The sequence below is a fragment of the Sarcophilus harrisii genome, chromosome 1, assembly GCF_902635505.1.
Source record: "Sarcophilus harrisii chromosome 1, mSarHar1.11, whole genome shotgun sequence".
NCBI lineage: Eukaryota > Metazoa > Chordata > Mammalia > Dasyuromorphia > Dasyuridae > Sarcophilus > Sarcophilus harrisii.
The window spans coordinates 647096359-647123693 of NC_045426.1; the positions used below are offsets into that span (position 1 = coordinate 647096359).

The 27335-nt window shown below is 49.9% G+C and overlaps 2 protein-coding genes across 6 annotated transcripts; both read right to left on the minus strand.

The window, feature by feature from the left end:
• Window positions 1–14151: 14151 nt before the first annotated feature.
• Window positions 14152–20044, minus strand: KEAP1 (kelch like ECH associated protein 1). Of its 2 annotated transcripts, none has more exons than XM_031947516.1 (6): window positions 20022–20044; window positions 17329–18005; window positions 16282–16967; window positions 15269–15474; window positions 14684–14860; window positions 14152–14413 (listed from the first exon to the last, which is right to left on the minus strand). In XM_031947516.1, exons 2-6 carry the CDS (start codon window positions 17962–17964, stop codon window positions 14247–14249), a joined length of 1872 nt encoding a protein of 623 aa, XP_031803376.1. In that variant the 5' UTR covers window positions 17965–18005; window positions 20022–20044; the 3' UTR covers window positions 14152–14246. The 2 variants fall into 2 exon arrangements, with proteins under 2 accessions (XP_031803376.1, XP_031803375.1); XM_031947515.1 differs by lacking the exon at window positions 20022–20044 and adding an exon at window positions 19445–19518.
• A 1587-nt stretch (window positions 20045–21631) lies between these two features.
• S1PR5 (sphingosine-1-phosphate receptor 5) lies at window positions 21632–25606 on the minus strand. Of its 4 annotated transcripts, none has more exons than XM_031947517.1 (2): window positions 25514–25606; window positions 21632–23012 (listed from the first exon to the last, which is right to left on the minus strand). In XM_031947517.1, the coding sequence occupies exon 2, from the start codon at window positions 22868–22870 to the stop codon at window positions 21710–21712; it is 1161 nt and encodes a 386-aa protein (XP_031803377.1). In that variant the 5' UTR covers window positions 22871–23012; window positions 25514–25606; the 3' UTR covers window positions 21632–21709. The 4 variants fall into 4 exon arrangements, with proteins under 4 accessions (XP_031803377.1, XP_031803379.1, XP_023352353.1 ...); XM_031947519.1 differs by having other exon boundaries at window positions 21632–23015; window positions 25514–25594; XM_023496585.2 differs by lacking the exon at window positions 25514–25606 and adding an exon at window positions 24665–24747.
• Between the last annotated feature and the right edge of the window lie 1729 nt (window positions 25607–27335).

The following is a 27335-nucleotide window of genomic DNA, read 5'->3' on the forward strand; positions in this document are numbered from 1 at the left end:
TTATTTCCTCTGCTCTAGGCCTTTGTTTGCTTTGGCCTTGCCCTGCTCAGACCATCTCTTGTTTCCTCATCTAGGTGTAGAATTCTCCTTCTGAGCTCTGTCCATCAACGGTGTGGTCTGGGGGGACCTAGTGGTGACCCCCACCCTAGATCTGGATGGGGTCAGAAGATCTGAGCTTGAGTGATGGCTCTGCAATTCGCTAGCTCTGTGACTGTAGGCAAGTTACTCCGACATGCTGGGCCTCAGGCTCCTTCTCTGTAAAATAGGGGAGTGCATGGGGAGGGTAGTTGGACCACTTCAGAATCCTGCACTAAATCCTATGATCTACACACACTCTGGCCCTGCTTTTTAGCCCATGCTTAATGATTGCCTCCTTCCCTTCCCTATTCCTCAGGCAAATCACTGAACTAGTCTATAGGAGACCCCACTGATGTCTTTCCTCTCCAGGAATTTAACAGTGAGATAGAGGGAAATCTGAAGTTCTCACTCCATATTCAGGAGGGATTCAAAGAACACAGGTACAATGGTATCCAGGGTAAACCTTGGGGTGGTCAGGGAGAGATTCAGTAAAGACACTTAAGCCTGGGGGATGAAGTATGGGTCAGATTTTGAGATAAGATGGGCCAAAGGCATCTATTGGAGAAAGGAAGAGATAGCCCGGGCTGGAGGCCAGAGTTTGTGTGTCAAGGAGAGAAGGCAAGACCAAAGAGGGAGAAAGGACGGGTTAGGTCTTGGGGACAGACTTTGGATGTGAGTCAGGCTGCAAACTGAATTCGGGAGAAGTAACTAGGACTCCAGGGTGGTTTCTAAGCAACGAAGTGATAAGATGAGGGGCCAGGTAGATTGGAAAGAGTCAACAGTCAACAAGACACTGTGCACCTAGGATACACACAAGGAATACAAAGAAAAACCACAAATCAGCATCCATACTGGGAGCCAAAAAACCTAGGTTCGGGATTCTGCTCTGATACTTATTGTGATTGTTAATCTCTTGGGAGATGGTTTTCCTCGTGTTAAAAATGATGGTAGAGATATCACAAGCATTCATGTAAAGCTTTTAAATCTGTAAAAAATCTTTAACATGATCTCATTTGATCACAACAATCCATTATTATTACTGCTACTACTACTACTACTACACTTACTTAAAGATGAGGAAATCTAGAAAAGTTAAGTGACTTAGTCATAGAGCTATTATCTATTTTAGGGATGAGAAAATTGAGGGTAAGAGAAGTGATTTGCTCAGTCACAGAGCTAATCAAAAGTCTGAGGAAGCTTTGAACTGAGGTCTTCCTGACTCCAAGACAAAACAATACCTCCACTGACTCCTTTAAAGGGTTGTGAGAAAAGCATTTTTAAAATTAATGCACCAGGGGCAGCTAGGGGGGGCACAGTGGATAGAGCACCAGCCCTGAAGTCAGAAGGACCTGAGTTCAAATTTGATCTCAGACCCTTAACACATCCTAGCTGTGCGACTCTGGGCAAGTCACTTAACCCCAACTGCCTCAGCTAATAAATAAAAAATTTTAAAAATAAAATTAGTGCACCAGATCACAAAAGAGCTATGATTAGGTGGATACTAATGAAAGCTGGGACTAAGAAAGAGGAGGTAGGCAGGAGCCTAGTGGACTAGAAATGGGACAGGAGGCTGTTGTTGTTCCAGGGGCGAAATCATGAAGGCCTGAGCCAGAGCAGCAGCCCCTGGAATGGCAAGGGAGTGCTCCACCAAGGAGGAACACGCTCTCTTGTACATAGTAGGTACTTATTTTGTTAAACTGAAGAATCGATGTGCTGTGGGGGGGCTACCCTACAGAGTGAAATAGGGAAAGGTCTATAAAATGTTCTTGATTTGGAAGTTGTGAACTCTTTTTAATATTCTGATAACATCATTTTCATATAATTGGTTTCCTTCATCACCCTACATATTTTATACATTTAAAAATATTATTCTGAGGAGTCCGGAGGCTTCGTGCACCAAAGAAAACATTACTATTGTGTTCTGTGCTTTGGATAGAAGCCTGCCAAAAGCAGCTTAGCGTTACTAGCCAAGCATTTCTGGCTTAGAGGTGTGCCCAGACTAGCATCAGTCCCCTAGGGTCTCCCCCGATCTCTCCACCACAAGGCTACTTGCGATGACAGCTGCAGGGGTCTGGAACAGCTGCGCCAACGTTAAGCCCCCAAATGGTCAGGCCACTCCTTTGCGGATCGCTCCAGGATCCTGGAGCAAGCAGAGGCACCGTCTTCCTCCCATCTGCATTCTAACCCTTCTAAACGACAACGGGCCAACCAGAGGCAAATGATTTGGAGGAAGAGCGGAGGAGGCTGCTCTAAGGCGACTAGTGGCCCGTTCACTTCCGGGGGACGAGAAGACAACGACCTTGCCGGTCTTATTTCCCCTAAGAAAGGCCTCTCTATGCAACCTACCTTCTGAAAGGGAAACTGGGAAGGACTTAGACCGGGGGGTGGGGAGGAAGGAAGGACAAAGGGGAGCACAATCCCGCAAAAAAAAAAAACCCTCCACCCTGACGATCACCTGAAAAGGCCTCACGGTCCCCGCGAGTTAGGAAGCAGCACTAGGGGGCCACCAAAGGCAGCGTGAAGCGGAAGGACCCGTCCGTCGTCTCCCTTCTTTCCTTCCCGAGACGGGTCCCCCCCCCCCCCCCCCCGGGGGCCCCCCCCCCCCCCCCCCCGGAGGCGCGGGCCGTGATTTTCACGGACTGTTTTTCTTTTTTAGGGGGCGTTTAACGATTTGAGCGGGGCTTCTCCCTGGGGGGGGTGGGGGGGTATCTAGAAGTCGCCATAATATGTGAAAAGCCAAAAAGAAGGCTTAAAGGCGGCCCGATCTGGGGCCTGCAGGCAGCCGGGATTTGGCTCCCTTCTCCGGCCGGGAGGACCGCGGCGGTGACTTTGCGTAGGCCGCCGCCCTCTTGGGGGCTTCCGCCTCTGTAGAACGAAGGCGGGCATCGGGGGTCTCGGAGCATCTCCCGCGCGACCGCGTTCCGGGATTTACCGAGTGTGGGTTTGGGATAAAGGCGGGGCACGCGTCCAAGGTCGCCAGGAGACCCCGCCGCGGGCAGCGGTCCCGCCTGCACCCGGAGCTTGCCAACCGGACGACCAAACTTTTTTTTCTTTCAAGGGGACCCACGAGACCCCCAAGCGACCTCCAAAATAGTAGCCGCCTTTCTAGAAGCCCGCTTAGAAACCGCAGCTCCTTAGCGGAGAGTGACGCACCGGAGCGTGGGGGATGGGGAGGCCCTCTGCGTGGGATCGGGGCGGACATGCGCAGTAGGAGGCAGAGCGGCCAGATTAAAGGGGAAAAACGGAACGCTGCTATTGGTTGGAGCTGCCGTCATCGAGCCAGGAGTGTCGCCAATAGAGAGGAACGCCCGCCCCCTCGCCTGGAAAGCTGCTCCGACTTTTCGGCTGATTGGCTGAAGAGCTGCGGGAGCCCCAGGGTCCGGCAGAGGGGAAACCTGGCCCAGCTTGTCATCGGCTCGTAGTTGTTGCCCCACCCCCCGCTTGTTGCCTCTTTATTGTTTCCTCCGGCCCGGCTCAGCCAGGGGCCTCTTTGTCCCCTCAGTGCCCGCTTGTCGCCTCTTCCTCGCCCCCACGCCCTGCGCCGACCGTCACTCCCCCCTGAACTTTGCTTTGGGCTTTGCCGCCTCCCCCGCCGCTCTGCCGGTCTCCTTCTCCTCCCCCCGGGGCCCCTCATGTCCCCCCGCCCGCCCCTGCTTCTCCCTTTCTCCCAGGCCCGACGCTGCCTGTGGTCCCCTCTTCTCTCCCCTCCCCCACCGGGCTCCGCCGGCCGCCTCCCTCCTCCCCATCGCCCCCGGCCGGCCCGTCCTCTAGGCCCGCGGGTCTCCTCCTCCCCCAGAGCGGCCCGGCGCTTGTCGCCGCCTCCTCCTCCTCCCTTTCCTAGCTCGGCCCACCGCCCTCTGCGAGCAGCCCACCGCCCTCTGCGAGCAGCCCACCGCCCTCTGCGAGCAGCCCACCGCCCTCTGCGAGCAGCCCACCGCCCTCTGCGAGCAGCCCACCGCCCTCTGCGAGCAGCCCACCCCCCTGAGCCGCCTTTCCCTCCTCCGAGCCGCTGCCCTCCTGCCGGCGCGTCTCTGACTCCCTGCCCCTGTGCACTCTCGCCCCCGGGACGCGCAGGAGGACTTGCGTTTTGTAGATGCTTAATAAAGGTTTGGATCGGATTGCTAAACAAGGGAGCCCGGCAAAGACCCTTAGTCACCTAGCAAAGGAGGAACCATTTCGGAGGGAAGGGAGCGGCCGGGAGGAACGGCCCAGGTAAGGAGGCCTCTTACGTGGAAGGGCTTTCGGCTAGATCGCTTATGGGCGCAGATGCCCAAGACCACCAGCAGCCTCGGGCCTCTCCACTTAGCTCCCGGGGCTCCCGCTTGCTCGGGGACCTAAGAGCCGGCCAGCTTGCTGCCACAAAGCACCGTGTGCCGGCCGCAAGGAGTCCTTGAAGCGAACTCCCATTTTTGAAAATTGAGATTTACAAAAGCAATAACTTGGGACGGGGGTGGGGTCACTCAATGGAGAAATTGTCCACCGAAGGCTGTGCTGTCGGGGCTCCTTCGAGTTGTGAACCCCCTCACTGCGCCTGCTGCTGCATTTGGCTTAGAGCATTTAAGCACAGCTGCCGGAGAAGGCCAGTTCTCAAAAAGTTGGAGCCCGGTTCTATCTTATTTTGGCATCTGAGGAGCGGAGGTCCTTGTTGCTTTGCAGAGGGCCACTAGAGGGGGCGCTTCCCCTTTCCATAGAAAGGGGCTCTGGTTTAGTCTTGGAGCTTTTAAGTTTAACATTTGCCTGGGGAATGGTCCCTAGTCCAGGACCCTGCCTTCAAGGCACCTTTCTCCACGTACAAAACCTGTACTTACATGAATAAAATGCAGGAACCTGTTTTCCACGGACGACTAAAGGAACTGGGGAGGGAACGTGAATACATGTCAGCTTTTATCCAGATTCTGGTGCTTTCTTATATACTTTTAATTGGCCATTTCTCTCTCTCGTGTTTTTTAGCCTGACGTGGCTTTTTTTCCGTCAGTCTTCTCTCTCTTTCTCTCTCATTTTTGCCATATTTCCTTGCCCCGAGGCCCCCATCCTCATTGGAATCTGAGATTGCTCTGTCATTGTCTGTGTACTTAGCACCATGTATCTTCCTGGTGCACCTGAATTCTACTTGTCAGACTTTGTTTGCATTCTACCCAGAGGGAAGGAGAGGTGACTGGGAAAGACAGTTAATCGCATCGACTCCTAATTGTCCTTTAGTCAAATATGTATTAAGTGCTTGCTATATGCTAAGCAGTGGGATAAAAAGAAAGGAAGAAGCCAGTCCCTACTCTGAGGGAGCTCGCAGTCTAATAGGGGAGACAACAGGAAACCGACGTTGTATGAACGAGTTGTATACAGGTTAAGGGGGATTGGAAAAGGAGAGGTTTTAGTCGGGGCCCAAAGAAAGCCAGGAAGTGAAGAAGGGAGGAAGAGAATTCCAGGCACAGGGAAAAGTCGGTGACGGTGCCCCGAGTCTGGAGATGAAGGGAGAATCAGTATAGTAGGGCCATCAGTAAGGTCAGTGTCATTGGATCAGAGAAGACTGGAAGGATGGAGGCAGCCACATTATGCAGGGCTTTGGATGCCCTTCAGAGGACTTTATGATTACTTCTGAGGGCAATAAGGTACCAATGGAGTTAATAGAATAGGAACATGACATAGACCAGTGCTTTGGGAAGCTTTTTGACAGTTCAATGGAAGATGGATGTAGTTAGGAAAGATTTCTGGCAGAAGGACCAATCAGCAGTCTCTTATTTTAAAAAAAAATTTTAGGGTTCTACATGTACATTCATTTTTTACATATTTCCATGAGTCATGTTAGGACAGAAAAATCAGAACAAAAAGGAAAAGCCATGAGAAAGAAAAAAAGAAAAAAAAGATGAACACAATATGCTTTCATCCACATCCAATCTCCCATAGCTCTTTCTCTGGATGTGGATGGCATTTTCCATCCAAAATTTATTGGAATTGTCTGAATTGCTGAGAAGAACTAAGTCTATCATGGTTGATCATCACACAATCTTGCTGTTACCATGTGTATTTTCCTGGTTCTGCTTATCTCACTCAGCATCAATTCATGTAAGTCTTTCCAGGCTTTTCTAAAATCAGTCAATTCACCATTTCTTTTTTTTTTTTTTAATTTTTTTATTTAATAGCCTTTTATTTACAGGTTATATGCATGGATAACTTTACAGCGTTAACAATTGTCAAACCTCTTGTTCCAATTTTTCACCTCTTACCCCCCACCCCCTCCCCTAGATGGCAGGATGACCAGTAGATGTTAAATACATTAAAACAATTCACCATTTCTTACAGAACAATAATATTCCATTACTTGCATATACCACATCTTACTCATCCATTCCCTAATTGATGGGCATTTTTTTTTTTTTTTGCATGTGTAAGGTCATTTTTCTCTCTTTTATGATCTCTTTGGGATACAGACCCAGTAATGGCACTGCTAGATCAAAGGGTATGCACAATTTTATAGCCCTTTGGGCATTGTTCTAAATTGCTCTCCAGAATGTTTGGATAAGTTCACAATTCCACCAATAGTGCATTTGTGTCCCAATTTTCCCATATTCTTTGCAATATCTGTAATTTTTTCTGTCATATTAGCCAATGTGATGGGTATGTATGTAGACCTCAGAGTTGTTCTAATTTACATTTCTCTAGTCAATAGTGACTTAGAGCATTTTTTCATATGACTGTAGATGGCTTTAATTTCTTCATCTGAAAATTGTCTGTTTATATCCTTCCAGCAGTCTTTTTTCAATAGCCCAAATAATAATTATCTGATTAGAATAACCAAGTGAAATTGCATAGAGCAGTGGTTCTCAAACTTTTGTTCTCAGTATCTTTATACTATTAAAAATTATTGAGTCTGTCCAAAAGATTTTGTGTATGTGAATTATATTTCTATATATTTATCATATTAGAAATAAAAACAAATTTTAAATTTATAGATCTTCTGAAAGGGTTTCAGAGACCCTCAGAATTTTCTGGACCACACTTTGAGAACTATTGTTATAGAAGGAGAAGAGAAAATAACTGAGGACATACCTTTGAGGGATATCTTTGAGTTGGAGGAAGATCCAGCAAAAGAAACTTAGAAGCCACAGTCAGACTGGTAGGAGAAGAAACAGAAGAGAAATTTTACAAAAATCTAAAAAAAAGAGAACATTAAAGAGGTGATGATTGACAATGTCACAGAAGTCAAAAAGAATGAGGTTTAAGGAAAAAGCTATTAGATTTTACTAAAAAAGACCAAAAGTAATTTTGAAGAGATCAGTTTCAATTGGTCAGAAGCCAAGACTACAAAAAATTAAGAGGGGAAAGGAAATATAAGTTAATTTTTAATCCTCTTTTTAAGCAGTTTAGCCACAAAAAACGGAGAGATGTGGGATGATAGCTATGGAGGACACATGGATCAAATAAGAGGATTTGGAGCCTTGGGGAGACATGAGAGTATTAGTAGGTAGTAGGAAAGTAGTCAGTGTGTAGGAAGAGGTTGGAGAGAAGTGAGAGAATGGAGATAATGGAATTGGGATCATTTGTGCATGTAGAAGCCTTGGCCAGAAAAGGGGCTACCTCTTCATATGAGATGAGATAAAGGGAGAGATAGTGGCAGAAGGCTTGTGGGTGATGTGAAAAGAGAAAGATTTCATCAAATAATCTTAGTTGGTGGTTTTTTGTTTTTGCTGAGGCAATTGGGGTTAAGTGACTTGCCCAGGGTCACACATCCAGTAATAAGTGTAAAGTGTCTGAGGCTGGATTTGACCTGAATTGAAATCTGACTTTAGGGCTGGCTTTATCCATTTTGCTATCTAGCTGCTCCCATGACCTTTGTTCTTTCAAGGAAATGAAACAAGGTTTTTAGCTGACTGGGTATAAGGGGGGACTGTGGGAGATTTGAGGAGGAATGAAAATAAGTGGAAAAGTGGGATAATAAGTTAGGGAGATGTGAAATGGTTTGCATTATTGCTTTGAAGAGCCAGCTGAGATTACTTAACATGAATTTATAATGGATCCAGTCAGCACCATTTCATGATTTTCTCTAGCTTTGTTCAGCCCCAAGTAAGACAAAAGGTTGAAAATAGGTGGTAATGGAAGTAATCCAGGGCTGAGAATAAGGGGGCAAGGATCTTGAGAAGGGGGCATTACAAAGGTGGATAGATTTGACTGGAATCAAGATGAGGGAGAAGAGTAAAGGGGCACCTAAATGGTTCACAAAAGTGCTGAGCCTGGAGTCAGAAAGACCGAGCTCAAATTCCGCCCCACACTTGTATTAGTGATGTGACCCTGAGCAAACCATTTAGCCATTTGTCTTAATTCACTCCAGAAGAAAATGGCAAACCAATGCTGTACTTTGGTGCCTCCTAGCAGGAGGAAAAGCCTGGCCGAGGTTCCTCTTCCCTGCCTGTTGTCCATCTCCCAATGGGTGATGATCGGTAGAGATATCTCTGTTCCCACCTTCCCACACAAAAGGGAAGTGGATGGTGGGTATGTGGAAGGAGCAGCCCTCATGATACTTAACACAGAAAATGTACTTCAGCATTAATTTCTTTTCTAAAGAAGTTGTTGTCCACAGTCTTTACAAACCATTCATATCTTGGAGGTCTAGCCCAACCTTTACACCTTATGGATGATGGGAGTAAAGCCCAAGAAATGAACCAACTGCCCTAATTACCTGTCATAGAGGTAGGAAGTGCCAGACCTGGGATGCAGGTCATGTTCTCATTCAACATGCTACCGAAGCTTTCCTCTTGTTGTTGGTTTTTATACCTTATCTTACCAGTATTCATCTATTATCCCCGTCCTCCACTAAATGATTTAGTCCATCACCTTTTCTGATGTCTCATTTCTGGTTCATAAATCATTATTAGCAATAAGATGTATTCCCACTGTTTGTCTTTTCATTGCCCTTGAGGTGACCTACAATATCTGTTCTAAGACTGCAGTTTTCCATAGTTTGTAGCTATAATATATTGCCAGAACATGGTGTGAAATCATGGGCTTTGGCAAAATGGGGCCATTTGAAATTAGTATTTGCTATTTGGATGTATTTGTTGTACATCTGTAATCCCTATCCAAGATAATACATACCAATCGACAAATTCAATGAAAATAGCTAACATTTATATAGCACCTTAAAGTTTAGAGAGTGCTTTACAAATTTATTCTCTTCTCAGTTACCCTGGAAAGATCCTATTATATTTACCATTTTACAGACAAGGAAACTGAGTCAGAGTGAGATGAAGTGATTTGCTGAAGGTCATATAACTATTAAGTATCTGAAGCTGGATTTGAACTCGGGTCTTCTTGATTCCAGGCCTAGCACTCTGATGTCTGCTATTAATGGACTACACATCCAACTGCATATTCATAGTCTGGGCAATGTTTATTCCCCACCAAAAATTTTTTTGCAGACTAGGATTTCTTCTATTTGATTTTCCTGTGTGAATGGCTAGATTAATCTATCAAGGGGAATCATTAGTGTTTCTGGTTTCAGGATAGTTAGCATAATCACACTTGCAGACAGGAGCATCTGGAGAATAACTGACTTGATCTTTGCATAAGATGAGGACCTTTTGCACTTAGCATAGTATGAATTCTTTTCTGTGGCTTTCTTTCACTTGGATTCTAAATTCCAACCGTTTTTGTAGCACTCGAAGCACTTCACAAAGCACTTTACCTATTTCATTTTAGCCTTTTTACTGTGAGGTGTAGGTGCCACTATTCTCATTTTACAGTGGAGAAAACTAAAGCTGAAATGTTATTCATTTACCTAGGGTTGCATAACTAATAACTATCAGAAGCAGGATTTGAACCCAAGGCTTCCTGATTTCAAGTCTTAGCTAAGAAGTAAACCCTAAGCAAGGAGAAAATTCCATCTTGTTTTCCATCTCATTAAACCTTAATAAATGTCTGTTGAATTTCATTTGAAAAAGATGGTCTTTGTGAACTGCATTGTTGGCCAACTTGCCAAAGGTTGAGTAAGGCCAGAATTGATTTCCCTCCTGACAACACTGCATCCCGGTCACTCCCTTCAGCTGTAGTGGTACTTTTATTAATGCCTCTCTGATCAGTGGTTGTGGCAGGGTAGTCCAAATACTCCTTGCACTTCATTTAACATTTCCAGACTCTAGATAGGATAATTACTCAGGATTCTCTACTCTTTTGAGGTTAATTTAATTCAAAAGTATTACCTGATCAAGATTCTGGTAGTGGGATCTACCAGTCCCCCCCAGGAGATATTCTTCTTCCTTTCCCAATGAATTCAGTACCTGGCTCAGGTCTTTCCATCATAACTCCTGCCATTATAGTAGGTGACTTCAACATACATATTAATAACTTCTTCAAATATCCTAACCTTCCCGTTCCTCAGCTCACTCTCCCTATTCTACTTCACTCCACATCAGCTATTGCCATCCCTACAAAATTTGTTATGTGATCATAAATCTTTTGTCATTCTTTATTCTCCTTAATATCTTTCCCTTTCCCTAATCACCCACCAGGGGAAAGGGAATAAACATTTATTTAATGCCTGTTACCTGCCAGGCACTGTGTTGAGTGATTTACAAATGTTATTTGACCTTGACCTTCTTCACCAGAACTTCCAGTCCCTCAGATCTTTCCCGTATCATCACTCCTGCACTCTGTTTCCTGATTAGTGAATCAGATCAGTTTTTCACTTGTCTTCTACACTGATGGATCATACCCTGACAAGCTCCAACCTTGGATTACTCCTACCTTCTGCTGTTATTTTTATTCACTTGCTGAATGAAGCTATTGAAAATCATGACTACACATTTGTTTTATAATATGATGTGGGCCTTCATTGCAGTGAGGAAACTCTACACTTCACCAATCACTTCACTGTTTCCCTTGCCACCGTGGTTCTAAGTTTTCCATCCTCCCTCACCTTCTAGGCTGAGCGCCTCACCTTAGACTTTACTGAAGAAATCAAAACCATCTAATGACATCACTAATATCTCCTCCCTCACCTGTTTCACATGAAGAGACTGCCCTCCTCCTGAACAGGGAGCCTGGGGATCCCTTTCCATCTCATCAAACCCATGCTCACCAATCTTCACTCTTCCTATGGCCCACAAACATGTTGCCCAGTTCTTTAAAAACTTGTACTTGATCCAAATATCCCTGGCAGTTATTCTGCATCCCTCCTTCCTGCTGGGGCTACATTTCTGAAGAAAGCCACATACCGTTGGCTGGTCTCTGTACTTCCTCTCCTTCAATTCTCTTCTCAACTCTGAGGTTTGGGTTTTAACCTCATCATTCAACTATAATAGTTTTACATAAAAGTTACCTTTTCATTACCTTTTTTAGTCCTTATTCTTCTTGACCTGTTTGTAGCATCTGACACTGCTGTATACTCTCTTCTGGATACAGTCTCCTGTTTTTGTGATGCTCTTCTCTCTTGATTCTCCTCCAACCCACCAGATATCTACTTTTCATTTTCTTCTACTGGATCTTCTTCCAGGTCATGCCCAATAACCATTGCTATTTCCAAGAGTCTGTCCCTTAGCTCTCTTCTCCATGTGATCTCATCAGCTCCCATGGATTCAATTATCTTCACACAAGATGATTCTCAAATGTATTCAGCCCTAACCTTCTTCCTGACCTCCAGTTTTTCATCACCCACTTCCTTTTAGATATCTTGGACTGGATATCTTGTAGATACTTAATTAAGCTCAGTGGCAGCTAGATGGAACAGTGATTAGAGAACTATTAGCCAGAAAAACCCAAGTTCAAGGCTGGCATCAGCTCTTTGACCCTGGGCAAGTCATCTAATCCCAACTGCCTCAAAACAAACCAACCATGTTAAATTCAACATGTCCAAGAGTAAACTCTTCATTCCCTTCTGCCTCAATATTCTGGCTCTCCCACTTCCTCATTGCTTCTTACTTACCATCTTCCTGGTCAGCCAGGCTTACATGCTAGGTGGCATCCTTGACTCTTTCTCACCCATATTATCATTCCACTGCCAAATCTTGTCCTTTATACCTTCACATTTCTCACGGCACCCCCTTCTCCTCTCTCTGGGCTATGTCTCTTCTCTCTCTCACTCACATTCAGTGGGTGTACTTCTCTCTGGGATCCACTGAAGTCATGCCACACTGGCACAATTGCTTTTTCCTATCTGGACACAGCTTGCCCTTTTGCTTGACTCTTCTTCCCCTCTGTGCTTTGGTTTCCCTAAGTTCAAACTGCACTCTGTATAAGAGACTTGCTAGGGCTTTGCCTCTGAGATGACTTCTGCCTCCTCTGTACCTTGCATGTATTTATATTTACCTGTTGTCTCCCTGTCAGAATGTGATCTCTATCTGGGCAAAGGACCATGTTTTTGTCCGTCTCTGCTCTTAGCTCAGCTGTACCAGGCACATAGTAAATGTTTAATGAGAGCTGTTGGTGATGATTTGAAGAACTTACAGGCACAATTTATTTACTTTTACTATGTTTCTTTTGCTTGGTCTATACCTAAAAACCAAGGGCCACACCACAGTTACATATAGTACAGCTTGTGCTTTACAACTGTGCTGGGTAGGTATTAGACCAAGGATCTCCATTCAAGGAAGGTTTAAATGAAGTCCAGTGGGAGGAGGGCTTCCTGTTGCCTTCTTGGGAAACAGCAACCGCTGTACTGGACTAGGCTGGGGCACTGGAGGAAATGGTTTTGAAGGTGCTATATCATCCTGACTAACTCCACCCCTTTGGTATTATCCACTGACAAATACTTCCCAGTGGCTATTTTGGAGTACATGCCCTTTGATCTTCTGTGGGTAGCCACTGCCTCACCTACACATATGGGGAAACATCCCTTTCTGAAGCATGTCCCATGCTGCTGTTCTTCTTGACTGAAGCAAGCACTGCTCCTTGCCAAGGCATCTCCTAGGCTGCTGGCTGGCTCTTTTAGAGCTCCGCCCAGAGGTGAAAGGCCCATCCCTTTAGGAGACACACTGTTGTCTAATGCATTCTCTGGCATTCTGATTTCTAAGAAATCAGGGTAGAGGGAATTTCTGCTACACTGAATCCATCAACTGTGTTAGCTCTAAATTACCTCCATAAGCAGGATTCAATCTGGCTCCCTTACCAGCCAAAGAATCCTCTACTACATATTCTTCTCTTGTGTCCTCCAGAGTGCCTAGTATAGGGATGGACAGAGTAGGTGTTCAGTAAAACTTTGAAGTATTAATTGGCAGGGATAGGAACCCTAGTCCCAAATGTAGGCCCAGTAAGATGCTTCATTCTGGCCACAAAAAGCAAGACCGACCACCTGGATAACTGCCCTAAATAGAAGCTATAGGAAACAGGTCAGACCCTTGGGACCTTTGATTAAAATCATTTCCCTCTATGTTGAACCATAATCATTTTGCTCCATAATACTGAAATGGGTAGAACAATGGCATGTTAAATAGGAGTTAGCCTGGCTGCTAAGTTTCAAAGTAATTAGAAATGAGGAGGGAGAGAGTGTGTGTGAGTGAAACAGGAATGACTTAAGAACCCCTGATTTTTTCTTCTAACAGGCATGTTTCTAACTTGGGGGTATATCTAGGTCCCACCTATTTTTCCCAAATATGGAGAACAGGGGAACTTCCTTGAAAACACTAGTTAGTCTGATCTTTATTTCAGTTTGAAAGTTACAAGGGAATTTACCATAACTGTAGAGAGCCCCGAGATTACCTAGCCCAGGATTTCTATATACAGCCCCCCCCTTCCCCACTCCCACCCCCCAGTGTTTTTGCCAACATCCTGGTACCAAACTCTTCCTGCTCAGCACAGGAGCTTCAGGAACAAAGAGAGCTGGATTCAGTGGCTGTGGCCTGGGTCCTAGTCCCACCTCCAAGGAAAAGTGGGAGCTGTGGCCTCCTCCCTCCTGCAGGCAGGCCCTCTCCTAGAGGTGCACTGGATGCCAGTGCCCCACTCCTGAGAAACCTCCCTTTGCCAAACTCCTCCTAAGCCAGTAGGTCCCTGGCAACACAATTTTCTAATGTTCTCAGGGCCAAAGTGGCAAAATCAAAGGTTCCTGTGATGGCTTCTTCTGCTTTGATATTTTAACACTGAATTGTTATTCCAGCCTCTGGTCTTGGAAATGATTTTTTTGCTTTGTTTTTCATTTTCTTACAAAAAACTCAACCTGACAATATTGCCAAAGAGATAAAAATCTTTTAACAGGTGCAGTTCTGTTGGTCAATCTGCTTTCGACAAGGCTCCATGGTCACAGCCACCCCCACCCCACTGCGGCCAGATGTCATATGTGTCACCTCACTCCATGTGTCAGTAGCTGGGTCATAGCATTCCACGCTGTCCAGAAATGTGTGTCCATCATATCCACCTGCAAGGGGGACAATATAGCACATATCTGCATCAAACTAGGGAAGAGGGACAGAGGAACTGGCATACTAGATCACTACAGCTCATCTTACTTTTTCCCTTCTCTCTCTTGCCCAGTCCTGCTGGGCTACAATTGAAAAGGGCACATGGGGAGAGGTCTTCCCAGGAAAAAGGCTGTGCTATTCCCTACTGTCTCTTATGGGACTAAGTTCTTCAGATATGAGGTTTCCCTCCCTTCAGGGTTAAGAATCCAAACAAATGGCCACTTTACCAAGGACATAGATCTTTCCCTGGTGTACAGTGACTCCAAGTGCGCTCCGGCGATGTTTCATGGGGGCCACAAAAGTCCAGGTCTCTGTTTCCACATCATATCTTTCCATACTGTTCAACTGATCGGTGCCATCATATCCTCCTGTAGCATAGATGCAGTTGTGCAGAGCACAGACCCCTGCATAAACAGATAGGGGAGTGCATAAACTCCTAGAAGGGAACCTCAGAATCCACAAGCAGGACAGCTCATGGCCCTCTCCTTACCTTACAGGGTTAGACAGAACTAATCTACTTGTCTGAGGGTTAAGGTTGAAACAAGAACCCCTCTAAGGACGTGACTGTCCCTCCTGTGAAAGAGGCAGAGAAGTGGCCTGAACAGTCCTCACCTCCCAGTGCATCTGCAGAACCAAGTCTCGCTCCTGGGGGGGAGGGGGGGAGGTCCATGACCCTGCCAGGTACATGGTAAGATGCACAAATAAACATTTACTGAATGAACCGACCCTTTGGTTCTGGTCAGGTCTCTGAGAGAAGAGCAGAGCCATCAGTCGAGGCTTCCAGTTTCTCCTCTGACACAATCCTTACCCACCTGCCCCACTTCGGATGGTGTTCATGGGTGCAATCATCCGCCACTCGTTCCTTTCCGGGTAGTAGCACTCAGCAGAATTGAGGCGGTTTGTCCCATCAAAGCCACCAACTGCATAGAGCAGGCGATTCAGGACAGCCACTCCCACCCCAATCCTTTGTGTCAGCATTGGTGCGACTAAGTGCCATTCATCGCGTTCTGGCTCGTACCTGCAAGGGAAGCCAGCACCTAGATGGGTTATCAGTGAAATCTGTCCTTGCAGATGAGGAAGGGAGGGAGTGAAGGACTAGGCCTGGTTAAAGTCTCTATTTGGGGATTGGGCTTTTTTGCCAAGCAATTGTGGTTAAGTGACTTGTCCAGGGTTGCACAGATAGTGTCAAGTGAGGCTGGATTTGAAGTCAGGTCCTTCTAACCCCAGGTGCTTTATCCACTGAGCCACTTATTTAACCTTAAAGGCCCTATTGAAGGGCCAGAAGGCTGGCAATGACCTCTTCTTGCTTTGGCCATTCTAGCACTGGTGGTCTAAAGCAAGATGGACAAAGTTATAAGGCAGAGGGACGGAACCTTTTTTTTCTCCTGCCAAGGGCCATTTGAATATTTATAACATCATTTGAGGGCCATACAAAATTATCAGCTTATAGACTGCAAGCAATCTAGGTACAAGTTGTTGTACCTAGCTTTCAGCTCATCACCCGCAGTTTGCCTTAGCAAATGATTTCCTGGACCTTATGGCCTGTTGTTCCCCCCCCCTCTGTGTTATAAGGTAAGCCAACCCTCTCAGGACCCAAATTTTCCTAGGAGAAAAGGAGCTAGGAGAAAAGAGCAGAGAATGGGCTTATTTTCATGATCACTTATTATGAAGTAATAATGAATTCCCCAGTTTGAATACTGATGACTGATGCCCTCTCAGGTCTCTCTGCTGTCCCTAAGTGCCAACTAGCCTTGTGGGGCCCACATATCTCCCATCTCTATCTCAGTGGCAGCTACTCTGAATTTATTCATTGTTCAACACTCACCTCTCCACGCTATTGTGGTGAATGCAGCCATGGGAGCCCCCCACGGCATAGATGAGGCCATCAATGACGCCAACGCCAATGCGATTTCGGGGCACACTCATGGGCGCACAGGGGGACCACTGATTAGTCATGGGATTGTAGCAGTCAAGGGCATTGGAGTCTGTGTTGCCATCTGGGGAATTGTTCCTCCCCCCGACGGCGTACAGCAAGCCACCTACCACGCAGCCTGCAAGGCCACTGCGAGGCACCTGTAGGTCGGCAAGGCGGAGCCATGTGCCATCACATGGGTTGTAGGCCTCCAGGTAGCTGAGGGACTGGCGGAAGTAGCCTCCTGCTGTGTAGATGAGTTGGCCCACCTTGGGTGCCCGGCAGGGCATCACCTGGGTGGGCTTGTGCAGGGTGAGGTCCTGAAAGATCTTCACCAGATAGTCCTTACAACGTGAATCTGACTGGAGGATCTCACATTTCTGCAGCTGCATTTGCAGGAAGTGAGGAGTAAGGGAATGGCAACGGACAGCACGAAGAAGGGCCTGAATGTAGAATCGGCGGTGCTCGCAGTCATATTTGACCCAATTGATGCAGGCATGGAAGACCTCGGACTCACAGCGCACATTAAGCTCATCCCGGCTGATGAGAGTGACCAGCTGGCAGTGGGACAGGTTAAAGAATTCCTCCTGCTTTGCTACCTGATAGAGGGGAGGAGAGGTTGTGGGGGCAAAGAGGTTCTCCACTGCAGTCCAAAGTGATGCCCTCCCATCCTCCTGGGATTTGACTACCAGGAGCTGTGTACTTCCTGCTTTCAGTGGGGTCACAGGGAGAGAGAAGGCCCAGGGTCCTCCCCAAAGCCCAGGCAGTACCATTAAACAAAGGAACGAGTACAAGGCGCAGCCAGACTCCCAGAAACTACGCTTTCTCATTCTGACCCTATCTGTCTCAGCCAGAGGTGTGCTGTGTGCTTAAGCACGGGGCTAAAGTTTTGTTCAGAAAGTGAATCATTTGCCCCCACAACTACCCAGCTCCCAGGCCACTAAACCCATACACACTTACCTCCCCAAAGTGCATATAGATGTACTCCCGGGCACGCTGATGGAGTTCAACACAGCCAATTTGCTCAGCAAAGTTGGCAATGCCAATGGCATTGCTGGGGTCCAGCTGCTGCACCAAAAAGTCACTGCAAGCCCGTACTACGCTGTCAATCTGGTACATGACAGCCCCATTCATCACGTGCAGTACACATTTCTCCCCCATGGAGATGGAGGCAGTGTAGGCAAACTCTATGAGTCGTTCCATCACCTTGGGGTGGATGCCCTCAATAGAGACCACTTCCATGCCCTGCTCCCGCAGCCCATTGGTGAACATGGCCTTGAAGACTGGGCTGGAGGAAGCCAGTACCACCTTGTGAGCCATAAATTGGGCAGCAGGCGCATCCTCATATTTGACCTGCAGAGTCACATCACAGAGCTGCTGGCTGAGTCGAAGCTCATTCATGATGCCAAAGGCCTGCTTGGTGTGGTCCTCTAAGGTGTAGCTGAAGGTCCGGTTGCCATGCTGGGAGGGCGTCACCTCCGCCTTGCACTCCGTGGCGTACATCACCGCATCGCCGGCCCCCCCAGGGCGGTTGGACAGGAGGGGGAGAGAATGGGCACAGGGAACACCCCTGCTATGCCCAGACACTGGCTGCATCAGCCTTTAGAAAATCACTGCCGCCGCCTGGAATCACGCACCTGGGAGTGAGGGTGAGGGGATGGTGATCAGGCCCTAGATACCAGTGCTGGTGGGGAGAACCCACTCCTCCATGGGCTTCCTTCTCCTTTGCCAAGAAGACTATCTCAAGGGATGGCCACCCACCACGCAGCCTAAAGACTGCCAGCCTAAAAATGAGCCCTGCCAACTTCAGCTAGCTCGCTTAAGTAGCAATCCTAGCCTGGGTGGAGCCTCCTTCAAATGAGATAACCTACGGAAAATACTTTGCAAAACTTAAAAGGGCGATGTAAACACTAATGATGGTAATTATATTCCCCAGCCAGACCCCAGTTGAGGCCTTGCTGGTCTGGGTGTGAGCTCCGAAGGGACCACAGACATTGGAGGCTGCCCAGTCCAAACTGCTCATTTTAAAGAAGAGGAAGCTGAGGAGCTGGGAAGTGACTTTGCACAGGTGGTAACAGTTGAAATTCAAACTCCTGCTTTTTAACTTCAGGGTCAGTGCTCCAAGTGCAAAAGGCAGATGGTCCCAGACTAGCACCACAACGAAACCCAATAGTTGAGTTACCGTTCTGTTTTAATACCTACGTTACTGCCCAGGACCCCCCCCAAACACTTAATTTGTATGACACCCCTCGGCCCGGCAGCCCCTGTCCAGCTAGTTCAGGGCCCGGAGGCTCCCTCTGCCCCCCCTGCTTTAGGGCATCCCTGGGCCGGCCCTAGCGGGAGGGAGGAAGAGCTGGGCTCGGAGGCAGGAAGCCCGGATTCTAGCCGGGTGGGACAGCTTCCTAGCTCCGTGACGTCGGCGCTCTCGCTCCCTCCCTGCCCGAGCCTCCCCTTCTCGGGGCCGCCGGGGGCTCAGAGGAGACAAAGCCTGGGAAGTGCCACAAATGTCATAGTGCCGGGCTGCCGGGGCCGGGGCAGGATGCGGCGCGAGCCCAGGGTTGGAGCCACGCAATGGCTGCGCGTCTACTTCCTGCCCGGGCCCCGGCCCGGCCCGGCCCGCCAGCCGCCGGCCCCGCGAGTCCTGGGGCCGCTCGGGGTGGGATCCCGGCTCCTTCAGCGCCAAGCGGGCTCTAGCGCCGCCCTCTGAAGGGGAAAGACCGGCGCGGGCGGAGCAGGCCGGATCGCGGAGGGAAACAAAGCGCAGCCGGGCCGGGCCCGCCGGCAGCAGGAGCGACCCTTTTCCGGAGCCGCTTCGGTCCGCGCCGCCAGGCGCGCCCCGGCTGCAGGAGGGGAGCAAATCCGCCACCCCGAGCCTTCCGCACCGGCCTTCCCCCCGGCCCGGCCAGAGCCCGGAGCCAGAACCCGAACCGGGCCGGCGGCGGGACCCCGGGCTCCCCGAAACGCCGCGGCTGCTCCCCAGTCCCGGCCCGAGGCAGCTCTCTCGCCGGCCGCGGCCTCCCGCGGCCCCACGGGCCCGAGCGCCGGCGGCGGCGGCGACAGTGGCCGCGTTACTCACCCAGCCATGGCCGCGCTCCTGCTCCTCCTCCTCCGCCTCCGCCTCCCGGGCACGGGCGCCTCCATCGCAGCGCGCGGGGTGAGGGGGAGGAGGCGGGCGGGGGGGGGCGGAGAGCGGTGGAAGGGAGATGGCGGGGGCGGGGCGAGGGGGAGGATAAAGTCACCATGACTAAGCAGACCGCGCGCCCCGGCCTCGTCAGAATAAGAGTCCCTTGGTCAGCCGCCCGGCCACGGGGTCCCCAAGCCAGCTCCAGGAGGCGGGGGAAAAGGGACACACTGGCGCTACCTCCCAGAGAACGAGTACGGAAGCCGAGCTAGGAGGGGAGGGGCCCTGCTTCCACCTCGTTCCCCTCCCGCTTCCGAGGGGCGCCCCAGATAACCAAGTGCGAAGCCACTGCGTGCGCCTGGCGTTGAAGGCTGAGCCGGGGGCCTGAAGGCGGGCTAACGCGGGCCGCATTTCCCGGCCCCTCGGGTGGGGGAGGGGGTTCCGACGGCCCTCGGTGGCTGGCCTATCCCGGAGCCCGGGGCACGATGCGGCCCCGGCTGGGGCTTGGCGGGCCCCTGATCCCAGGACTCACCACAAGCTCTCTGGAGCGTCCGCCTTTGCCTCTTAGACTGACACCCGTGACTCACCAGTCCCGTCCCAGAACCAGGCCTCGCGCCTGGCAAGCCCGTTGCTTTGGATGCCTATCCCGCCCCTGCTTTCGGGCTGCCGCAGCTGGACGGAGCCCCGCTTCCACAGTCCCTGAAGTCTGGCCTTTGCCTTTCCCAGGTCTGGCGTAAAGAAATGGAGAAGCCCAGAGCACGTGCTGGTCGTTATCCCCGAGGCACCGCGCTCGGCCTGAGAATAATGGCAGTTCCACCCCGCCCCCATCCCCGAAACACACCTAGGAGGGAGGGAGAAAGAGGAAAAGGAGAGAGGGCGACTCCTCTCCCAGCCCTGCGGGTGCCTCGGGCTTCTGCCCAGACGGGCGGGGCGGGGATGTCCCAGACGAGGGGTCAGAGTCTCCTGGAGCTGGGCGCCCGTCTCTCCCCTCCCTCTTCGAAGCCTCTCCCTGCTGAGATTATAGGAAGTGTAATCCTCGAACCAGAGGATGCACTGGGAGCGGGATGCACAAATTTGACCAACAGTCGCCTTGAAAGCTGGCTATGGCAGCGGCAGAACCATGTAGATCCGAGCATCCAAGCTTGAGAGGCATTAGAGGAAGAAACCAGGGTCCCAAGGCATTGAGAGAATCTATGGGGTTAGAAGGCGTTCCAGGTAACTCAAGGCCAGAGGCACATATGGGACAGGATTTGGAATATCTAAGATGCCCCAAGAATCCTCCCCGATCTCTGCGTTTCCAGCCTCCGGAACAAAGCTCCCTAGGTCTTCTGCAATTCCAAGGGCTACCGGGAGGTGGCGGCCCGTCGACATGGCAGCGAAGTATAGATCAGTTTTAGGGCTTGAGAGCTTTGGAGCTCAGCAATCATCTCTCGATCCACCCCACTCCCCCCATCCTTCTTTCACAGTGCCCCAAGCAAGCCAAGAAGGCTGCATATCAGCAGGATAAGGGGCCGATCTCTGTAGAGCCCTTAGGTCATATTTTATGGGAAAAACACTTGCATACGAGTTAGTGTATGCACAGGTAGGAGAGGTGGATGGGGCTGCACAAAGATTTTCCCACAATCCGATCTTTTTGACAAGGACGACTCCCCCCCTCTCGCTTATGTAGGCAGCCAATTCGGTGTCCGGTACAGTGAAGAAAGACGAAACCTGGCAGACATTAACGACTCCGAATTTTCCTAATGGGGACTTTAAAACTCCAGCCCAGGTTCTCTTAGTGTCCGCTCCCCGATATTTAGACGTTCTATTACAAATTACTTTATTTATTTACAAACTACTTATTTAGAACTCCAGCCCAGGTTCTCTTAGTGTCCGCTCCCCGTATTTAGACGTTCTATTACAAATTACTTTATTTATTTACAAACTACTTATTTAAAACTCCAGCCCAGATTCTCTTAGTGTCCGCTCCCCGATATTTAGACGTTCTATTACAAATTACTTTATTTACAAACTACTTATTTAAAACTCCAGCCCAGGTTCTCTTAGTGTCCGCTCCCCGATATTTAGACGTTCTATTACAAATTACTTTATTTATTTACAAACTACTTATTTAATTTTCAAAATAAAACAAAACAAGCCAGTAATCTGAAAATAGTGCAGGAGGAGAGGACTGGGTCCTGAAGAGGGGTCGGGAAATAGTCTGGTCTTCTGACGCTAGTCTTAAACGGGAGGGCGCGTGGGCGTGGCGTTGCCTGTGGAGACGCTAGTGTCCAACCCCTCGTGTCTGTTGGAGGAGCGCTCCGACTTGCTGGTGCTGCACTCCAGGATGGGAGGTAGCCGCCAGCGCGCGTTGGCTGCACCCTCGCCACCGCCTGGCCCTGGGCGCAGGGGCCTACAGCAATAGCAGCAGCAGCAGTAACGGAAACAGCAGAAGAGGCGCAGGAGCGCCCGGCGCAGGTCCCGGTTAGTAAGCGTGTAGATGATGGGATTGAGCAGCGAGTTGGCCATAGCTAACCCCAGGAAATAGTCCGCCTGCAGGAGTATGGGGCAGGCTCTCGCCGGACACGCCACATCCAGCAGCAGCAGCAAGAAGAGTGGTCCCCAGCACACGACGAACGCCAGCAGTACCACGGTCACTGTGCGCAACAGCGCCAGCGACTTGGGCAGGCGTCGGGACCCTCCAGACGCAGCCCGAAGGCGCAGCTTCTTCGTGTTGGCGCGTACCTGACAATAGATGCGAGCGTAGAGCACGAAGATAGCCACAAGAATGACCAGGAAGACAATTACGCAGAAAAGCACGTAGGGCTTGGCGTAGAGGGGGAGCACTGTGGAACACTGCGCCAGCCGGCCTAGGCAGTTCCAGCCCAGGCCGGGAAGGAGTCCGATCAGCAGGGAGGCCAGCCACGCGGCTCCCGCCAGCAGCAGCGTGCGGCCCCGCCGGTGTATGGGCGCCGGCCGACGGCTCTCCATGGTCAAGTGTCGCTCCAGCGCTATGGCTAGCAAACTGAGCACCGAGGCTGCCAGCGTCGCGAAGATACCGCCCTCGCGGGCGAACCAGAGAGCGGGCGACAGGTGCAAGGTGCGGGCCCCAGACAAGAGGATGTTGACGGTGTAGGCGGCACCGGCCAGCAAGTCGGAGAGGGTCAGGCTGCCTAAAAGTAGGTACATGGGCGCATGGAACTTCTTGTGGCTCCACAGGACTAGCAGAACTGCCAGGTTCTCCAGGATGATGAGGCCACATATTGCCAGGAAGACTGCGGCGTCTACGCGCAAGCCTCCGCCCGGATCGTAGCGCGCCCAGTTCAGTTTGCCGGTGTAGTTGTAGTGCAGTGCGATCACCTCACTTCCCAATGCAGCTTGGAGTGCCGGAGGCGGCTCCATGGCGGCCTAATTCCCCACCTCCTCCTCCTCCTCGTGGTTCTTGGCCTCTGGAGGCGCTTCACCAATGGTTGGCTACATCACCATGCTGGGCACTGGTCAAGAAACCGTCCACAGGCTCGAGCCCCGGGTCTGGGTCCCAGCCCTGCTGGAGAAGGGAGAGGACCGAGTCAGTGGGGGAGTCCTTCCCAAAGTCGAGCCTCTAGAGATTCCCAGCGCCCCAGGGTCCTCCCCCACTTCCCTTCCCTTCAGACTCCTGAGGGGGTTTATGGCCACTTCCTCCGGAAAGCCTTTGGAATAGCAGCAGCGAAAGGCAGCTTCTCCCCCTTTCCCCATTCTGGGAATCCAGCCAGCCCAGAAAAGAGACCGAATGAACTGCCTATGCCTGGCAGGGATAAAAGTCTGAGATGCCCTTGGGGCCATTGTACCCCACTCTGGGGCAGAAACCGGTGCAGCTGTTCCTACAGCCAGGCTGGAGTGAGGGGGCTGAAGGGGCGAGTGGGCTTAGCCCTTGGCAAAGACCTCGCAGGCAGCTCCAGAAGGATGAGAAACAGCGGGGGAGGTTCCTGGGAGGAGACGAGTTGTGACCTCCGGGCCAGGAACCAGGCAGGCACCGGAGCTGGGCCAAACCAGAGGGGCGGGGAGACAGATTGTCCCAGAACTCCTAGACACACGCACAGACACAGACACAAAAGCCACACACACAAGTAGAGTTGCACAGGCAGGCACAGATCTACAGACATAATGCAATTACACATACACAAACAAGTAGACAGCAAAATCCACAGAGGCCTACTGGAACACATGTAGATAGCTACAGATTCAGATATAGGACAGTTTTCGAAACACTAAATTTCAAGGTTGGAAAGGACCTTAGAGACCATCTAATTCAATTCTCAATTGAAATTTAATTTCCCCACCTCCTCTCTCCAGCATTTATCCCATCCAGCCTCCAGACTTAAACACAAAAGTAGAATCTCAGACAGATATGTAGCACAGTCACACACATGCCCAGAGTCACACACTTCACATAGTCACAAATCCAAAAACACACAACTTGCTGCTGATGAGAGATCTGGGTTTCTGAAACGGCTCTGTGGGTTGGGAGACGCATTATTGCTCCAGCTGAGGTAGGAAAAATTGCTGAGAGCTGCAGTGTCCACTGGCCTGCCTGGACCAGCCTTTATTGAAACCTGTATTGAAAGCTCTGTAGTAAAGGGATGGGAAAGGCTTGCAAGTGGGGGAATTCTTACCCTTATCCAATCCACAACTGACACTACACTTTCACCACTCTCCATTCCCCTAAGCCCAGATAGCTGGGTTTTCCCTGAGCTGACTTTGAGGTTTCCCTTTTTTGAAAATGCCAGGAAAATCCCTGGAAAGGTGAGCCAGGGGCCTTGGTGGGGACTGATGCTTCAAGCTGCTTTCTTCCCTGACCTCTAGTTTATGGTCGAGTTGCTGCACCGTGTTGGTCCTGGTTCCAGGCATTCTGTGCCCTATGTCGGGCATCTGGAAGGTCTCCGGGATAGCAGCTGCTATGGCTGGGGGACAAAGCCCTCACAGCCATCTCTTGTGCAGCAACAAACCTAGTAGTCAGCCCTCGAGTTTGTGGCAGCTGCAGGCTCAGAGCACCCGAGGTCCAGCCCACAGCTGCCCTTCTCCTGTCCCACGCGCATCTCATAGACTGCAGGAGCCCTCCAGGGGCCCAGTGCTGAGCCCGCTGGAAGATCTCCAACCCAGATCCCACTCCCCTACCTTGTCCAGCCCGAGAGGGGGTCCCCAGCCTCCCACACTCACCCTGCGGCTTTGGCTATAGCGCGCCGCGTCTCCGGAGCCCGGTGAAGCGCGCTCCTCCTCCAGAGTTGTGCCCGCATCGGACTGGGCGGAGAGAGCCAGGCTTGGGCGGGCTTGGCTCAGACCTGGGTGCGGGCCAGGGGGCGGGGGCGGGGGCTGAGCTGTTCCCAGAGGAGGAGACAGGATCCATCCCGGCTTCTGGGCGGCTAAGGAACAGCTGGCCTCCTTCAGACCGGGTGGGATCCCTTCCCAAGAGCGCCCCTGCCACCCGCGCCCCCGGCCTGCTCCCTTCGAGACTGCCCTCTTGCAGCCGATATGGTCGGGACTGGCCTCGGAGAGGAAACACCGAGCTCGGAGCAATACGTTTCCTCCAGCGCCGGCTGAGTGCCAAGTGCGGGTCGGGGGCGCTAAGCTCAGGGGCCCTGGCTTGGCGCTGTAACCTAGCTTGGTCCTTTCGCTCTCGGCGCTCAGTCTATTAGAACCCATGTGGCCTGTGGTGAGGGCGCTGGAGCGCAGAGAGAAGTGGCCAGGAGGCATCTAACTCCAAGGGAACTAATCATAATGCCTTTAATAGGTGCTTTTAATAAGTGAACATCCCAGAGAGGGGCAGGCCAGACTTGAGGGACCCCTGGAGTAAGCGATGGGGAGAAGGAGCCAGCTATCAGGAGGAGCCTCATTTCCTGCCCGGACACCTACAGCCTCGCCGCCCCGTCCCTTCCCTCCACGCATCCCCAGTGACGGCCGACAGACGCTAGAAGACAAACCCAGACGTATTGGGGTACACAGGAGCAAAGAGGCGGGCAGGCACAGAGCCAGAGCTGGAAAACTCCAAAGACATAGAGTGATACTCACAGTGACAGGATGGTCCGGTTTCTCAGGGCCAGGAAGCTGCTCCCCCTCGCGTCCCCTGGGGCTGGCTGCGCTGGAAGGATGGGCTTTAATTCCTGTGGGGACCTTTCCCCTAGTCATCCGGCTCTCTCTTATGAGGCAGTCCAGACTCTCACGAACTATGCCGCCCCCTCCCGAAGGCCCGCCTGTCCCGAGGCTTCCCCCGCCTTCAACCAGTTCCCTAAACCTGGCCCCCTCCTCCCTAATCCCCAAGAAGTCCTCGGGCTTTAATCCTCGTCCTGCTCCGAGTCCAATCCAATCTGCATTTATAAAAGGTTTACTAGATGAGAGGCTGAGTTTTTCCTAAGAGCTCCCGCCCACTTTAGACTGAGGGGGTTGATGGGATGAGGTGAACTGTGGCCTCCATCAAGGACAGTGCCCTTTGTCCCTACTGGGAAACTGTGGCCAGCGGAAGAATAAGGGGTAAGAGATGGGGTCTGAAAAGAGAGACGTTTAGATGGGAACTGAAGGTTTGTAAAGCGTTTGTGTGCATTATTTTTGATCCTCAAGACTTTGTAGTAAGAACTATGAGTACATTTTACATATGTGAACTTTGGGGCTCATGGAGATTAAGGGACTTGCCCCTGGTCATAAGTAAGAGTCATAAGCAAAATATGAAGTTGGGCTTTGCCTAATTCAAGTCTAGTCACTGCCTCAGAGAGATAGCCAATACCACAAACTCTTCCTGAATAATTCAAGGTCCATTTGGTCCAACCTTCCCAGAACAGGAACGTCCTCAAAAACATCAACCAGTCAATCAACAAGCTCTCATTAAATACTTTCTATATGTAGAGAACTCTGTGCTAAACTCAATGAATGAGTAAATAAATAAGTAAACAAACGAGGGAATGAAGTTATTTGTTAAGTACTTACTATGCTAAACACTAGGGATACAAATAGAAAAATATGACAGTCCCTTCTCTCAAAAAGCTTAAAATCAAATGGGGGAGGTATTGTGTAGATAGAATATATGTTAAATGAATACAAGTTGGTTTGGAAATAGATTACAGAGAACTAGAAGGGGAGGGGGAACAGGGAAAGAGATAAGAAAAGAGGGGCAGCTAAATGGCTCAGTGGATAGAGCACCAGTCTTGAAGTCAGAAGGACCCGAGTTTAAATTTGGCCTCAGACATTTGACATTCAACACTTACCTAGCTGTGTGATCCTGGGTAAATCACGTAGTCCCAATTGCTTAACACACACAAATTAGTAAAAAAAAAAAACAAAAAACAAGAAAAGACTTCATGAACAATGTAATGTTTGAGGTGAAAATTCACCTAGTTTAGGGGAGGGGGTGGGGGGGGTAAGAGGTGAAAAATTGGAACAAGAGGTTTGGCAATTGTTAATGCTGTAAAGTTACCCATGCATATATCCTGTAAATAAAAGGCTATTAAATAAAAAAAAAAAAAAGAAAAGAAAAGAAAAGAAAATTCACCTAGTTTAAGATTAAAGGAGACTAGAAATTCTAAGAGGCAATGGTTGGAAGAAAGTGTACTCTAGGCTTTGTGAGAAATCCAGTACATGGGAACAGTGATAGCCTGGTATGGCTAGATCACAGAGTGCCAGAGAAAGGGGAGTAAAGGTAAGAAGGTTACAAAGAATTTTACATGTTCAAAAAAGAGGTATTTCTTTCTTTTTTTAATTTAATATTTTATTTTTCCAAATAGATGTAAAGATAATTTTCAACATTCACATTTGTAAAATTTTGAGTTCCATTTTTTTTTCTCCCTCCTTTCCCTCCCCTTTCCCCAAGACAGAAAGCAATCCGATATAGGTTATATATGTA

Coding starts and splice junctions, on each gene's coding strand:
- S1PR5 (XM_031947517.1), bottom strand. CDS start 22,870: ATGGAGCCGCCTCCGGCACTCCAAGCTGCATTGGGAAGTGAGGTGATC.
- KEAP1 (XM_031947516.1), bottom strand. CDS start 17,964: ATGCAGCCAGTGTCTGGGCATAGCAGGGGTGTTCCCTGTGCCCATTCT. Junction 16,968..17,328: donor TCTATATGCACTTTGGGGAG/GTAAGTGTGTAT, acceptor CCCCTCTATCAG/GTAGCAAAGCAGGAGGAATT. Junction 14,414..14,683: donor GGGAAAGATCTATGTCCTTG/GTAAAGTGGCCA, acceptor TCCCCCTTGCAG/GTGGATATGATGGACACACA.